At 43.9% G+C, this 17,079-nt stretch overlaps 1 protein-coding gene across 1 annotated transcript in view; it reads left to right on the top strand.

The window, feature by feature from the left end:
* Positions 1 to 17,079, top strand: part of DCAF7 (DDB1 and CUL4 associated factor 7) — a 198,987-nt gene that overhangs the window by 45,873 nt on the left and 136,035 nt on the right. Inside the window, exons 3-4 of the mRNA XM_069238012.1 lie at positions 8,953 to 9,064; positions 9,150 to 9,268. Of these exons, the coding sequence (XP_069094113.1) occupies positions 8,953 to 9,064; positions 9,150 to 9,268 (231 nt within the window). The remainder of the gene's footprint in view (positions 1 to 8,952; positions 9,065 to 9,149; positions 9,269 to 17,079) is intronic.

The raw sequence follows: 17,079 nt of genomic DNA on the forward strand, positions 1-17,079 counted from the left end.
CTGCTGGCTTTTCAGGGGATGTCCAAGCATCCCTTATGGACATGCCCTTCACTGGCACCATCTCTTTGGAGACACGGCGGATTCTGAGCAGGAGTGCTTTAAAGACAGCCAGGCCTCTGCCAAATCCATGGGCCTCTCCACAGCCCACCCAAACTCCATTCTGCCTCAAGCCTCGTCCATGGTTACAGTAGGGACTACCAACTGCATGCATTCCCGCCCAGCCACCAAGGCCAACAAACTCCCCAGTTCTTTTGTTTTGTGGCCACGTTTCCCATCAGCCTTGTGGGACACACAGCAGGAGATCCACCCAGTCCACTCCTCCACCCCCTGTAGCAGCAGCCTCAAAAGCACTTTAGTTTGCCTTCGTACTATCATGGCGACCTAGTTGGCAGCCATCGTCACCTGCCCCACTGGCAGCCCATAATATTGGACGAATAGTCCTACAAATTTGTTCAACGGGGTTACTCCATCCCTTTCTTAGAAATCCCACCCTCTCTGCCCGGTCAATCCCTATCAATTTTTTCCCTAACAAGGAGAAATTAAAGATGCTCATGTTGGGTCAGGTTCTGTCTGCTCTAGACTCTGGGAAACATTTGACTTGCAGGATGCCATCTTCCAAATGCCGTCCTGCCTGACCACTGACTCTACCTGCGGTTCACAGTGGGCCATGAGTATTGTCAGTTTGCCATGTTCTTTTGGCTTCAGTAGCGTCCCTGAGGTATTCCCCAAGGCGATGACTGTGATTGCAGCTGGCCTACGAAAGTCGGGGATTCCAGTCTTCCCCTACTTCGATTGACTGTTGAAGGTAGGCTCGCCCCAGGTAGGAGTCTCCTACCTCCAGACTACGCCGTACCTGTGGCATGCACGTAGTTCACTATAAATGTGCCGAAGTCACACATGACTCCCTCCCGGATGCCACTGTTCATCGGCACTGTTCTGGATACAGTGCAGTTTTGGGCCTATCCTCGAGAACAGCGAGTCCAGGATATTCAGGCTACGATTCTGATGTATCTGCTTCTATCTAGGATTTCAGTGAGACTACTTCTGAGTATTCTGGGCCTCGTGGCTACCTTCATCCTGCTGGTACTACATATCCATTGGTATATGCGGGCTCTGCAGTGGGACCTGAAGTCCCAGTGAGCGCAGCATCGGGGGGGGGGGGATCTCTCCAACGTGGTCCAGATATCTGAGGAAACTGCAAAAGTCCTGCTGGGGTGACTGTAAACCTGTGATTAAGTCGTCAGCAGGTCCCTCTCCTCTCGCACCCCTAACTGACTGTAGTGATATGCCATGTCTGGGCAGGGATGGCCACCTGGGAGAGGTGCAGATCAGAGGACTCTGGTCTCTGGCAGAGTCTCAGCTCCACATTAAACTGTTGGAGCTGAGAGCGACCTGTCTGGCATTGAAAGCCTTCATTCCTTTCATCAAGAAAAGGTTAGTTCAGGTGGTCACTGACAACACCAAAGCCATATGGTATTGAAGAAGCAGGGCAGGTTGGCGTTGTGGCCCTTATGTCAAGAGGCTCCAAGTCTCTGGACATGGTTAAAACATCGGAGCCTTTTCCTGGCGGCTGGTTCTCTGAACGCCACAAGAGATGCACTCTGCCATCAATGTAAGCGGTTTACGGGCAGCTCCACCCAGAGGTGGTGCAAGAACTTTTCAGATATTAGAGAGAACTTTGGTTAGATCTGTTCATCAACACTGAGAATGTGCAATTTCTGCACGAACAGCCAGGCCCAGGTAATTCTTGTGGCCCTGGATTGAGCACAGAGAATATGGTACCCGAGCTCATGAGCATCTGTCCTCCAGTCAGTCTGCCTTTTTGGAAGGATTTACTGTCACAGCAACAGGGTAGGGTCCTGCACCACAACCTGCGCACACTCCTTCATTCGTGGAGATTGAGGGATGGCAGTTGAGTCTTTTGACTTTCCCTTCAGAAGTTTTGTTTGTCATTCTGGTTGTCAGGCGTCCCCAAACAAAGAACATATACACCTGCCCTTTGGACAAATTTGTGGCGTGGTGTGCTTCCAAAAAGGTTAGTTCCGCCCCCCCCCCCCCCCCCCCCCCCCCTTTGTGCACCTTTTATCTGAAGTTTAGTAAATCCTCTCACTAACTTGACAAAGCTTTGTTGTGGGCACAGGTAATGGGTAACTATCGACCACATCGGTGTTCTTGCAGTTGCCGATCAGACTCCGTCTGACGTCACCAGAGCCATAAGAAGTCCTCGCAGGCGTGCTGACATGAGTTCCCTTTTTTCTGTGTCTTCGATGCTAACAGTTTTTCTACCTCTCGGTTGTATCTCAACCGTATAAAGGGAATTATTTTGTAGCGCTACTATGTCTCCACCGACGATATCTGGGTTCAAACCTTGTAGTGAGTGCGGGGGGGTCATATATCGGTGACGGATCCGCATGAGAACTTCCTCTGGTGTTTGAACTCGGATCACGACATGGCGGGTTGCTCGTCCTGCCAACACATGCACTCAACGTCTTTAGAAGAGAGACTCCTCCTCAACTAGTCTTGCCCTCCCCTTTAAAGGGCATCGTCGACGATGAATTCTCTGTCGGCGCCACGTTTGGAGTCTAGGCTGCAGTCTAGAAGGAAGGCCTTAAGACTTCTGGAAGAGCAGCAGTATCTAGATGAACAACAACAGTTAGAAGAAGGTGAAATTCCTGGGCCTTCAGATGATTTCCATTGATTTAGATACTGCTAGTGGGTTGGATACGTTCCCTGAGTGGGAGCTTTTATTCCCTGGAGGTGAACTCTCGGCAGAAGCGACTACTTCCATGGGTTGATTAGGAAGGCGGCAGAATTTTGGGACTTGCCACTGCCTGCGTCAGAGTTAAAAACCAATATTTTGACGGAGGTTCTACATCCATCAGCTTCCTCTTCAGAGCCTTTCCTCCCATTCAATGAAGCTTTGACCGAGCCCATATTAGAAATATGGAAGAAACCAGTTACTACATCTACGGTTTCAAAGATTGAAGCCAGAAGGTACAAAGTTGCTTCTAGTGATCCACCATTTTTGACCCTACACCCAACATCTGAAAGCTTGGTGGTGCAAGCTTCTTGTTCTTCAAGATCGGCTCCGGGATCATTCCATACAACACCATCTGATGGGGAGTCGGAGCCCATGGAGCAGTCGGCAAAGAAATGCTTCTCCTCAGGAAGCATGGCCTTAAAATCGCTGAATGCAATTTGGGTACTCAGTTGGTACATCTATGCCCTGATGGATATGGCGAAGGAGGTCACCTCTAAATTGCCACAGGAAGAACAGGAACATTTTAGTAAACTGTTGCAGGACAGTCAAGCGGCTGCTAAGTAGGTGATTCAGTCAGGTCTGGACACTGCAGACTTCCATTGTGACTAGGAGGCATGCTTGGCTCAGAGGTTCTGTTTTTTTCCTCTGATGTACAGGCTACATTGATGGACCTCCCATTTGATGGTGCAAGACTGTTTGGGTGAAGGTGAACTCGGTCCTGGAAAGGTTCAAGCATAGCAGAGCCACTGCAAAATCTTGGGACCTTCAGGCTTCATCTTCGCCCTTCAGACCTTTCCACAGGTTCAGAGTGTTTGGCTGTGGGTTGTCCTTTTGTGGGAGGCAGCAGTCCTACGTCCAACAGCCTATCAACGCTCTCTATAGGACCTATAGGGGTCGTGGGAGAGTTAGAATTCTGGGAGCCATCCAGCAACCTTCCTCTTCATCCTCTGGGGGAATCCAGCCAGGGAAGCAGCCCTAGTTCTCGCTCCATTCTCCAGCATGCCCTACCCGTAGGTGGAAAGTTGTTACATTTTCTCCATGAGTGGGAGTTAATAACATTGGACTCTTGGGTGTTGAGCGTAGTGAGAAAAGGTTATGCCCTTCTCTTTTGGGAGTTTCCTTTTGCTCAGAAGAGCACCTCCTATTGCTTCACCAGGAGGTGCGCACCGTTTTGTTAAAAGGTGTAGTGGAGTTGGTTCGGAGCAGGAAAGAGGTCATGGATGTTATTCAAGGTATTTCCTGATTCCCAAGGACGGTGGTTGAGGCCTATCTTGGACCAGAGGATTTTGAATTGTTTCCTCAAACAGGAAAAGTTAAAAATGCTGACCCTAGCTCAGGTGCTTCTTGCGTTAAACAAGGAGGAGTGGATGGTGTCTATCGACTTGCAGGATGCTTATTTTCATATCCCTATTCTAAAATCGCACAGGAAGTATCTCCAGTTCATGGTATGGTCGTATCACTACCAGTTTGCGGTCCTTCCTTTTGGTCTTACTTCTGCATCTCGAGTCTTCACGAAGATGATGGCAGTGGTTGCAGAGGACTTCAGAAGGAAGGGAATATCTGTATTTTCTTACTTGGACAATTGGCTGATGAAAACTGAGTCCTCAAAGTTCGTTCTGCATCATTTGCAGATGACAACCCAGTTGTTGTTCAATTTGGGCTTTATGGTAAACGTGCCGAAGTCTCATCTGGAGCCCTCTGTGTCTCCTGTTCATAGGGGCAGTACTGGACACAACATTGAATCAGGCCTGCCCTCCTCCACATAGGATTCAAGACATTCAGGCGTTGATTCCAATGTTTCAAAAGGGAGCAGCTGTTCCAGTCCTCAAGGTCCTACGTCTGCTCAGTCTGTTCGCTTCCTGCATTCTGTTGCTCACTCACACCCATTGGTACATGAGGGCTCTCCAGTGGTGCCTCCGCAAGCTGTTTCAACACAAAGGGGAACTCGAGGAGTTAATAATGATCTCCAGAGATGCTACAGTGGATCTGCGATGGTTGTCTGTGGACGGTAACCTCTCTGTGCGGTGGATCTCTGATGGTGGACTGTGGACGGCAACCTCTCTCAAGGAAGGCCATTTTGTCTTCCACCTCCGGTGACCACAGTCATAACAGATGTTTCCACTCTAGGGTGGGGAGCTCCTCTGGGGGACCTGGAGATCAAAGGCCTTTGGTCTCTAGCAGAACAGATGTTTCACATCAATCTGTTAGAATTGCGGGCGATACGTCTGGCTCGCAAGGTCTTCCTCTCGTCCATTTGCGGCCAGTCGGTACAAGTCTTGAGACAACACTATAGCGATGCGGTAAATTAACAAGCATGGAGGAGTAGTATTGTACCTTCTTTGCAGAGAGGCTCTGCTGCTCTGGCCCTGGGCACAGGACCATCAGATTTGCATAGTAGCAAACCATCTGGCCGGTGTTCTCTAGATAGGTTTGGACGGTCTCGTTCGTACTTTTCGACAGATCACAAATGGTGTCTCCATCTGTACGTGGTTCTTCACGGTGGTTTTTTTCTGGATGTGTGGAGCATCTCGATAGACCTGTTTGCCTCTCACGAGAACACACACTGCTTGTCCTTCTGCAGCCTCCAGTATCCGATGCAGGGGGTGCTGGGGGGGGACGCATTTCAGCTGACCTAGAGCGACCAACTGCTCTAAGCGTTTCCTCCCATACCCTTGATTCCTCGAGTTCTGAGGAAGATTCGCAAAGACTGGGCCAAAGTCATATTAGTAGCCCCGGATTGGCCAAGAAGGGTGGTACACAGACCTCCTTCAACTCTCACTGTGCCCTCCACTTAGTCTTCCTCACAGGGCAGACCTCCTCTTGCGGTCACAGGGGCAGGTTTTACACCCCACCTCCAGAGCCTGCACCTACTTGCCCGGAGATTGAACGGGGCAATCTGAGTTCTTTTTCTCTCCCTCCAGAAGTGGTGGATGTCATCTTATCCGCCAGGCGACACTCCGCCAAGACTGTCTTTACCGGTAGATGAGCAAAATTTGTTCCTTGGTGTGGAGAGAGACAAATTGATCCCATAAAGGCCCATTTATCTAATATTTTGCAGTTTTCTCTTTCCTTAGCACAGAAAGGTTGCACATTTGCGACAGGGAAAAGGGTATTTATCGCACTGTCTACCTTTTCTTTGCCTACCTGATCAGCTTTCTTTATTTAAGCCCCCTATAGTTCTTAGGTTCCTTAAAGGGTTAACAAACAAGTTTCCTCCAACTCCATTTGTAATGCCTCAGTGGGTCTTGAATTTAGTTTTGACTGTTTTGATGGGTTCACCGTTTGAGCATATGCATACTTGCCCTTTGAGGCTGTAGTTATTAAGACATTTTTCTAACACCCATCATGTCGGCTAGACTTGTGAGTGAGCTTCAGTCTCTTAGTATGAAACCTTCTTTCACTACCTTTCATGCTAACACAGTGGTGCTGAGAACCAGGTGGCTTTCCTTCCTAAGGTAGTCACTCCCTTCCATCCGGGACAATCTATAACTCTTCTGTCTTTTTACCCTCCTCTCCATCCATCAAAGGAGGAGGAAAGGCTCTTCATTGGAAATGTGGGCAAAATGAAGGGCAAAGCCGTCCACAGGAGGACTCTTTCAAGGTGGGCCATTCTTTGCATAAAGATGTGTTATTCTCTAGCAAAGAAGGTTCCTCCTGAGGGTATTAGGGTCCATTCCACCAAGGCTAAGTCTGCCACTTCGGCTTTAGCTAGAAGTGTGCTAGTTGCTGATATTTGTAAGGCAGCAACTTGGGCTTCCCTCCACACTTTCACAAAGCATTATTGTTTAGACTCTGAAGTGAGGAGGGATGGCCATTTTGCCGTTCTGTTTTGCAGGGCTTCTTGGTTTGACCAGTCAGGGACCCACCTCTGAGTGCGGGACTGCTATGGGATTGTACTCATAAGGTGAAGAATCCACAGGTAGTTGTATCCATCAGAAGAACAAGTTACGTACCTTCATTAATGCTTTTTCTGGTGGATACTATAGCTACCTGTGGATTTCTCACAGTCCCACCTGCCTCCCGGTTGCCTATCTGGTCATACCGAGAGTACTATAGATGTTTTTTTTTGTATATATATATAATGTGTGTGTTTTTTTTTTTTTTTTTTGTGTTTTTTTTTTTATATTACATATAAAAGATTTTTTTAATGTATAAATTGAGTTGGCATATGTTGTGCTTGTGATGTCGATATTCACCTGTGCGCCTTGAAGGCACTGTTACAAAAAAAAAAAAAAAAAGTGGTGAAATTGACGTCAGCACGCTAGCGAGGACTTCTTATACCTCCAATGACGTCAGAGCAAGGAGACGCCCGTGGAGAGCTAGGAAAAACGTTCAGTTGAATGCTGGCGCATTGGGAGAATTCACAAGGTGAGGAATCCACAGATAGCTAGCGTTACTCGAGGTAAATAACTTATCTGTTAGGGAGGCTATCTATCTGCAGATTCCTTGCCTACACTCCCATCTTCCCTGATCTGTGAACGGTTTCTCATTATGAGGTCCTTAGTATCTCCTTACTGGTATATCAGCAACTTTTGTGGCTCTGTACTTGTGGCGTGGAGAGTTCATGAAAAGTAGCTGATGTCAGCATGCTGGGGTGGTGCCTATATTGGCAATGTACATGTCACTTCCGGCGAGGGCGGGGAGCTAGACTGCACCACCTGCTAGTGCGCAGGGATACTGCTCGAAAACTTTCCAGATCTGCAGCTTGATAGTCTCTATCAGGTGAGCTGTTACAAGAAGGTAAGTAACTTGTTCATTAATGCCTGAAGACAGGCATTTCCTTACAAGGAATCTCACAGATTACTGTAGGAAGCGTGCAATGTGGTGGTAGCCACTTCTTTCACAATCCCTGGGGATGGGAGATTTACTGTGATAATCCTTTTTAGACCCTCTTAAGAGGGCAGCCTGGCAAGTGTAGGTGCATGGTAGTCCCTTGTCATTAAAAAAGAAAAAAAAAAAGTCATTTCCTCTTCCGGCAGAGTATCATTTACATTCCCTCCTCACCATGACCGTACACTCTATGGGGCAGTGGATAGCCAATTTTGCCATTGGCAGTATTTGCCTAAGAGGAACTGCATTTTTCCTAATCTCAACCACCTGAAAATGATTGTGCTGCAGTGTCTTGGCTCACAGCCAGTCTTTTTTTTAGTTTTCAATTTTCTTCCTTTTTATAAGTCCCTGTCAATCGTTTTTCCTTTTGTGTGTGTGTGGTGTTTTTTTTTTTTTTTTGTGGGGGGGGTGGGGGGGGGGGGGGTGGAATAGCGTCTTGCAGCTCCCAAGACAGTTCTACCTGGCTGCTCAAGTCCGGTGCATTTCATCTACAGTGTGCTGCTTGCTGTCTGGCCACTATTTATAAACGTGGCTGCCATTTTAGAATATTTTTGTTCTTCGTGTATTTTTGTTTTACCATTCCAAGATAGTCGCAGTGTTTACAAGTATATGTTTGCCACCTTCAATCACTACCACAGTATTACACTGTACACTTGGGTATTTGAAGATGGATGCTTAGTGCGATGTTTACTGAGAGGCCATCTTGTAATGGCATTATGCATAGTGTACCATTTTTGTGTTTTAGTTTTTTTTTTCTCTCTCCGGGATGGCCAGCTTGTTCCTTCTTAATGTGGCAGGTATTTTGAAAGTTTGAAATGCACTGTGTACAATATCATTGCTTGCAAAACTGCCGCCATGTCTAATTTAATTTTTGTATTGCAACTGTGTGGTTGAATATTTTCTTCAGTGGGTGGGTGAATGAATGTATGAATTCAAGGATGAGTGACTCTGTGTGTATGTTGACTTACTGAGTTTCTGAACTCAGTGACTGGAGAGGCACTTTCAGTTATAAGCCAGACCTGTTGCTAATGGTAGTACAACAACTAATACTGCTTTGTGGGTTTATTTCTAAATGAACCTTTTGTTGGTTGGAACTTAAACCCAAAACCCGCTTTCTTGTTTTGCTAGATATATTCTTTCCAACAATAGTTTATGATTTTTAAACTGGTGAACATTTGCTTGATGTGCAGATCTTAACTCTTACTTTTATAATTTGAGGCAAAATTGTTTTCCTTGTACGGAGGATAACAATTCACCAGACACTCTTGTTAGTGTAAATATTTGAACACATAATGTGAAGTTGTTTTGTGTTGAGCCATGAAATATTGTTTGTTTATGTGCTCTGAAATTTTCTTTTGAAGGTTGGTGAAACTGAGACTCGATTGGAGTGCCTACTTAACAACAATAAAAACTCTGACTTTTGTGCCCCTTTGACGTCCTTTGACTGGAATGAAGTGGATCCAAATCTCCTTGGTAAATGCTTAACTAAAACATTTTTATTAATAATGTTTTCATGTACAGTATTGTTGCTTTGAATCCATGTTTCCTTTTATCATAGGGACATCTAGCATTGACACAACCTGTACTATCTGGGGGCTTGAGACTGGACAGGTCTTGGGGAGAGTAAACCTGGTGTCCGGTCATGTGAAGACCCAGCTTATCGCCCATGATAAAGAGGTGAAGTTAACTGTTTTTCATCCTATTTCTGTTATCTAGATGTCAAGTGTGCAGTGTTCTGAAAATGTCATTACTTTAAATAGCTGTCAGATGCTCTTTTAAACTGATTTTTGAGCCTAGTGGTTCAATTTACAGATTGATAAGAGATGGCAAGAGAATCTAGTCTTTGACTGCGTTGCAGGTAACCAGTAAAGAATGAATTGGGGCAGACTCCATTGTCCTAAAGGGAGGCTCTTGGCAGAGCTCTAGTAGGCAAACCAATTAAGTGCATGGCCCTTTGATACCATGCTTGTTGAAAGGATGTCAATTGAAGTTATATCTTCTCAGCTAAGACTCTTATAGACAGTAGCCTTTTCCCTTTCAGTCCTGATGAGTTGCCAGTATCCCCAAACACCTTCATGTCATCAACCAAAAAGCAGGAAGAAAAAGAAGTGGTTGGATTTGGGAACCTTGGGAGATAAAATGGTGATAGTGCCAAAGCTCCATGGCCGACTTTCTTGGACATTTTACCCTCAACCCAGCTACATTCTGTTTTTCCCTCTTAAAAGCAACGTACATTTTAATTTTTAAAGTATTTTCAGTGATCATTTTGACAAAACCAGAATTATTTTCAGCTGCCTTTTATTGTCATAATCCACAAGCACTCCTTCACCTCTGCTGAGTTGGCCAGAGCACCTTCCTCAATTGTCAACTTATTATTTGAATCCTCATCAAAAGTATTCGTCAACACCACATTTTAGTCTTCACTACATGCAACTTAAATGTAACATTTATTCCCTGTATAGCATCCAACCTCATCATAGTATCAATTGCGGTGCTCTACCTGTAACCTGAACAGGACGAAGGAACTTAAATGTGAGGAAGCTGGGCTGAACCCGCGAGCGGTCATTTAGTTGAACTATCCAAAGAATCTGCTTTTAGAAATTCTATTAAATCAAAACCTTCATCACAAACTGTGGTGACGGATAAATCTCTGATTGATTTGAGGCACAAATGTGCACCTATCACATTCTAGTGATAAGTTGCCAAAAGGATACCTCATTAATACACTGGTGTTCAGTAAAGTAAATTTTGTCTACAATCTTTTGGCTTCTGGTCAGACAATTAGATTCCCATACAAACTGAGAAGCAGCATGACATCTGGACAAGTGGCGATGGGCATTGTAGAGACGCCTTTGATACCCAAACCATCTGTCACATGTTAGTACCAGAAAGCAGATAGTTATAGCATTCCACTTGGCATATGTTTACAATGGCAAAATAAATTGAGTAAGTTAGTTGAAGAAAATCACACTTGGGTTTTAAAGATAAAAGACTGCTTACATTTTGAGACATCGGTGCTTCCCTTATATAAACTTGTTAACTAGCAACAATACATGTCAAAATGACATAATCAGGTGTCTTATACTGGAATTCTAGTGCAATGCCTAGCCTGTCATCCAGTTTTAAAAATGTATTTATGGATTGGTACCCAAAGCACTTTTGCTGGTGTTGATACATAAATCATCACTGTAGAGAGGCCTGAAGAGAAACCATCCAAAAGTTTGATTTTGTAAAGGCCATCAGTTGAGACTCTTTATTCCCTCCCTCTCCTCCCGCATAATTTTCAGTCATCTTTTTTGTGCCAAAAGTAGGCATGCTAACTTAACATTCCTTTTATCAAAAGTAGTTTATGGATTCCACATATGTGAAGCCATTTCATCATATGAATTTCTTTCAACATATCTAGCTAAATGGTCGATCCATACATTGTGCATGAGAAGGGTGTTGTATTACTGTCTAACAAAATCGAGACTTAAGAAAAGCAAAATGGTTGTTTTTTTATTAATCTTATCAGAATGGGCTCAGCCACTAGCAAAATGTCCATAATAAAATGTTGTGTTTATTAAAAAGCGAGCAAACCCTCCCCTCTGGAGCACAAATGCCCACTTCTTGAAGGGAAATGTCAACCATTTTGCAAAGCAATAAATAGCCAAGCTTCAGTCATGTGCAGAGCGGCAGTCTAGAGCTCTGTCCACACCTTTGCCAGGAATCTGGATGTAGACGGTGGTGTAAACATCCAACTGGGTGCAACGTCTGTGCACAATCGTCTTGGCTAACACTTTCTCTCCCTTCATTGAATATTTTTCTCGTTGGTACTACCATTGGTATTGCACTTGAGCGTGCAGTTCTGTTGTTTAGAACTCAACTATCAGAGAAGATTCATTGGTGAAGGAAAATTACTTATTGGTTATCCTAGTTTTCCTTTGAACCTTTCCAGTATTCAAGAGGTTCTTCGACTTAAGGCCTTTACTAAAATCGCATTTTTGCCGTATTAAGGATGGATCACAGTACTTGTGCTTCTTTCACAGAACAATTGTTTTCTTTCTCATGTATGAGTGTCCTACTCCAACAGACAGGGCCAATTCATTAATTTCTTACATTGCAGAATTTGAGGGTTGGGATCCAAAAACAACATTTGGCCATATCAAATAAAAGCATTGCCGTTGTGTGTGCGCCTAGAAAAGATTCAACCAGGAATTAATATAAATAAGTTGCTGTGTTTTTTGTCACTGGAAAAAGTTGCAGTACTCTAACAAATGTCTCTAACTAATAGGGCTATGTAGGAAGGTAATCTTGGTGTGTGGTGGGTACCTATGGTACTTGCACATTATACCAGGTATCCCCTCTTAGTGAAGTGCAGGCAGTGTCTAGAAGCCAGGCTCTCGAGGTAGCTGTGGATGAGCAGCCAAGGCTTATCTAGGAGACATGCAAAGTTCATGCAATACCACTGTAGTCACCCAGCACTTACACACTTTATTTTTGGAACAAATCACCACAAAATACTAGACGGGTAACAAACCCTTAGGAGGTAAGTAATACTCTAACTAAATGCACTAGTAATCAGAAACTGGCATAGAAAAGGTTAGAAAACAGTGCAAATCGTAATAATCAATAGTGACCCCTGGGGGAGCCCAAACCATATACTTTAAAAAATGGGATGCGAATAAGGTACTTCCACCTAGGTAAGTTAAATGTGTAGAGGGGAGCTGGGGGTTTCAGAAAACCGCAAAGGTTAGTAACAAAGTACACCCTGACAAAACGACTAGGAATGCAGGAGAAACAATGGATTTGGTACCTGCACCCTTCCCTCTGGGCTGAGAAGGCCTGCCATAGGGGTGACTTATGGTGACCTGCAGTGAAAACGGGTGCATGCACCCGTTTCACGCAGCCTGCAATGATAGGCCTGCAGAGCCCTTTGCATGGGCTCCCTATGGGTGGAAGAATAACTGCTGCAGCGCATAGGGATCCCCTAGAACTCCAGTGCCTTAGGCACCTAGGTACCATATATTAAGGACTTACACGGGGGAGACCACTATGCCAATTGTAGGAAGAAAAAGGTACAATTTAGAGGAGAGAGCAAAACTACTAAGGTCCTGGTTAGCAGGAAACCAGTATGCACAGTCCAACATACTGACAACCGGTGGAAAATGGGGGTAACCATGTCAAGAAAGAGTTCCTACAGTCTATTTTTATGACCGTTTGCAATAGTGTTTGATTCTTTTAACCCAGTGGTTCACAACCTTCTGACACCCAAGGACCCCCACTGAATTACTACTAGAAGTCGGGTGGGGGCCCCCAAGCAATTTGTATAGTTTACATTTCAAACATTAAAGCAGTAATTCGCAAACATACACCAACAAATGCACACCAAGTACACACCAAACAAATATTCAAATTACTAAAGATATAATTATTTGATATTGGAAAACAAAATCAAAAATGAAAACTTTTTAATGGGAAGGTTGACGCTGCATGTCTGCGACTAACTTTTCGATGTTTAGTTTAATTTAAGAATGCTAAATTCTCAGGTCAGATTCTACATTTCCCAAGCGAATTCTGTTTTCTTTTTTTTAGTTTTTAGGTACGTAAGATCTAAGAAAGCTTCTTCACATAAATATGTGGTGGGGAAAGGAAGTAAAAACTGTAAGGGCCTCTCATCTCTCCATAGCCACTCTGTCACATGTAATTTGTTTTATAGCGCCTCGCAAACCAGTGTAGGGTGTCAAAGCACTTTAGAGGGGACTACAAGTCGTAGAATTCACATTCCACCCACACTGGTAGGCATTTTCTAAGAGTGCTTGGTCTGTAGAAGCACAAATTCAGGATTCAGAACATAACAAAGTGGCTAGCATTGACTTTAATAACACAAATGCATTTCGTACGGAAACCAACCTTCATTAGCAGCATAAGTAAAATGAAAGACTGAGATAAAAAAAATAACTTTCTAATTTGTGCCATGCAGTTTGCATGCAGCTCTTTGATGGCAGTTCATACCTCACTGTGCTAGATTACGATTGTAACTTATGAACTGCACAGTTAAAAACCACAGGTTGGGAGCCACTGTTTTAACCTATCTGTCAGCTGTTGTGACTTACTTGAGGACACCATCATTGGTCCTTTCTTTCTTTGAAGTTGTGACCCTCATCCTAAATGGTGTCTGAATCTCTGCTTTGTCTTGGTCGTATGGCCTTCTGTGACAGTTTCTAACTAATAAGATGAATAAGTGAGTTTTACTGAAATAGCATTCTCTTTTACAGAACCCAGTCTGTCCTGGCGAGTCACTTCTTTAATTTGGTGGTGCTAGTGAAACCTCATTTAATTCAAGAACCTGACAGCCCCCGTCTTCCAGCCTAAATCACATGCTTCTTCATCATAGGTTTTGTTTAAATCCTTCATCCAGAGGTCTCTAGACCTCTTAACATTTTACATGAAAAGACAGTCTTTGACTATCTATTTTGGCATAATGTTTTTCTCCAGTTAAGAAAGCAGTTAAAACCACTGTTTGCAGGTAGCTAGTGTTGCATTTCATATTCCCACACTATCTGAAGTTCATGCCTCTCCAGAGCCTTACTAAAAAGAATGACTGTCCTTAGACTTTGCAGATCCCAGTGATTCAGTGTAGGGACGTTGAGTTTATACCATCAGAAAGTTCCGTTTGCTTTCTCTGTGGGCCATCTACTTTTTCTGACAGTTCTGAATATTGCAGAGCAAAAGAATGTTCTTTATCCACCGACATTTGGGACCGTTTCACAATCTGAAATCAACTTGCAGTTGTTGTATGTATCGTCAAACCTGTTCTAAAGTTGACCACAGTTTTGGCTACCATATAGTGGCTCGAAACATCAAATGAGCTTGTTCTTTAGATTGTAAAACTGGTTAGGTGTTGGACATTGGACACTGGACTAGACTCTACTAATCTACCTATTGTTTTATACAACTATTTTGCAGCCAAATTTCGTCTTTTTTTTACTTTTTAACTTTTATTTTGATTAATTTTCTCACATTTTGAACATTATTCGTCATTGTAGCTTCCTTGATTGTCTTGATAGATGATTAATGGCTCACCGTTGTAATGTTGCCTTTGATTTCTCACCGACTTGTGACAATGCTAATATCCCTGGTTGTCAGTTATGTTCCAAATTAACAATAGGAACCATTGTTCTTCTTAATGCATGAATATACCCATCCTCTGAGTACTACAGGTCCACTAATTTTACTTTATATTCCAGTAAAGGCAGCATCCGTAGCATTCCAAATGCCCATTGCCTTTATCGTTTTTCCCAGCATTACTCTTTGTGTGTTTTAGGAAGTGCAAATCTTGTCCTAGAAGTCCTGCCGAAGCTGTTAGTTTAAAGCCTGTTGAGCTATATGCTGTGTTCACCTCACACTGCTAAGGGTTGAGACATCAGATTTCCAACCATTTGGGAAGGATATAGAGGACCACAACGGATTATCTAATGATGGTGATCATAGCACTTTGTTCCTGCACTCCTTTATTCTCCCCAGCCTACAAATAAGTATATGATGTGCTTCACGCTTTTTTTTGGAAAGAAACATGACGGAACTGAATGTGGCATGTTAAAATGTACTTTTAAGTTTTGCAGCTCAGTCTTAAGGAGGTATTGAAGGCTCAACATGTGTTTTGTTATTTTGGTGGGTGGGTGGGGGGGGGGGGAGGAGAGGAGTGCTAGGATGCAAAAGCTCAGCCAGCAAAGTGATCAGTTGTGATTTGTGATTCAAACTTTCCAATCAAACCATATATGTCACGATGTATAATGCACATATGAGGGCATCAGTCCAAAATATCTATCAGCCAATGAGGTGGAAGGGGCCTTGAACACCAGTCTTCCCAGAGGTCATTGCCTCTCAGCTTGTCACCGCACATACAAATGTAGGGATGGACTGTCCACTGAGCTGTTATCAGTTTACTACAGAACAGTCATGTACTTTGGGGTATTTATCCAACCCTCTTCTTTTGCTTGAATGTTTGACTCTGGGATCTTGGCCTGGGTCTTGCCATCAATCTCCAGGCCTTTGGATTCTTACTAGAAAACCCTCTTTAGGGCCCTGTGGAGCTTGTGTGGAAAAGTGTCTCAACGCAGAGCACCCTCACCTAAAGTGCTTTTGTTGCCTTTATCTTAAGCATAAACTACATGACTGAAAAAATTCTGCTGAAAAATGCTTGAGGAACTGGATAGCAGGAAACTAGCCCCTCTGAGTATGAGTCAGGCAGGTGTCTTCCTGCCACCTTTTCAAAGAAATGTCTTAAGCAACACATGACTAAATAGGGCAAACCTACCTCGGGGGAGTCTTCAAGCACAGCTTCCCCCACTCTCTGCTAAGGTGCCTAAAAATTCTGCCACACAGACATCTGTAAAGACTGAAAGAAAAGCTTCTTCATCTGCTGCTCAAATGAACCCGTCACTTAAGCTCCTACTACAACCTTCATGTAAATTGCCTTCACCATCCTCACTGGCATTAAGGTCTTGTCAAAGACCTTGTCAATGGAGCGTTCATTTATGAGGCAAAATAGTCTTCAACATGCCTGTTGTTGGCAACTCTGCCATCCACAGTACAAGTGTTGGTGGTCCCTACCATTGACTGCATTGTTGCTGTCAAAGGGAGCACCCTCATCTATAGCACTACCAAGGACACTAAAATGAAATACCGTAGAAGAGCCTTTACAGTTTGTATAATTTACTATTGCATCATTTGCTATTGCACTTTAATAGACTTTTCTAAGCAATGTACCTCCTGTTCTGCACACAACTATTCATCCCCTTCTGTTTTGGGGTTAAAGAAGATTCAGAAGACAGTGGTCACAGGCCTTCATACAGCCCAAGCGACTTCAGAGCCAACTCCCAAGAGCATGACTACCTTTGAGCGGTTCAGTACCATCCAGAGGATACAACCGCTTCATCTGTTCCTCATTACAGTGGAGTGGAGTCTGTGGCGCTAACTGCTAATTTCAAAACCTGAGAGCATGTTGATGTGTAGCAGTTCTGCTAATCTAGTCTAAAGGAAGAGTCCTGACCCCATACTGGAACAGGATCAGGAGTCTGTACCTTATTCTGCTAGCAATCCTCCTGATTAGCTGGATGACAAAACCGGGGTCAGTGTAGCTGTCGACAAGATGGCAGTCAGCAAGCAATGGCTCTGGCTGGAATCCCCTCTGTCCTACTTCAGCCCATATGGTGTTTTTATTACAAAAATGTTATGTTCTAGGATCAGGCCTAATGTGTTGCTATGTCTAGAGTGCCAGGCTGGAATCCAGGACTTTTGGAGCGGCGATGCTAGGCAAGATAACATGTACAGCCTTGAACAATGGCACAGAGTGGAATGTACACAAAGGGCTGATCAACAGAACACAAACAGCAATGCATTCTCAGAAACATTGATTTATAAAATAACATGCACGCTAAACTCAAGCCATGCCTGTCTAATAAAAAGAAAAATGAATAAAATGTGTACATAGACAAAAGGGCACA

Source organism: Pleurodeles waltl, chromosome 6, assembly GCF_031143425.1.
Source record: "Pleurodeles waltl isolate 20211129_DDA chromosome 6, aPleWal1.hap1.20221129, whole genome shotgun sequence".
Lineage (NCBI taxonomy): Eukaryota > Metazoa > Chordata > Amphibia > Caudata > Salamandridae > Pleurodeles > Pleurodeles waltl.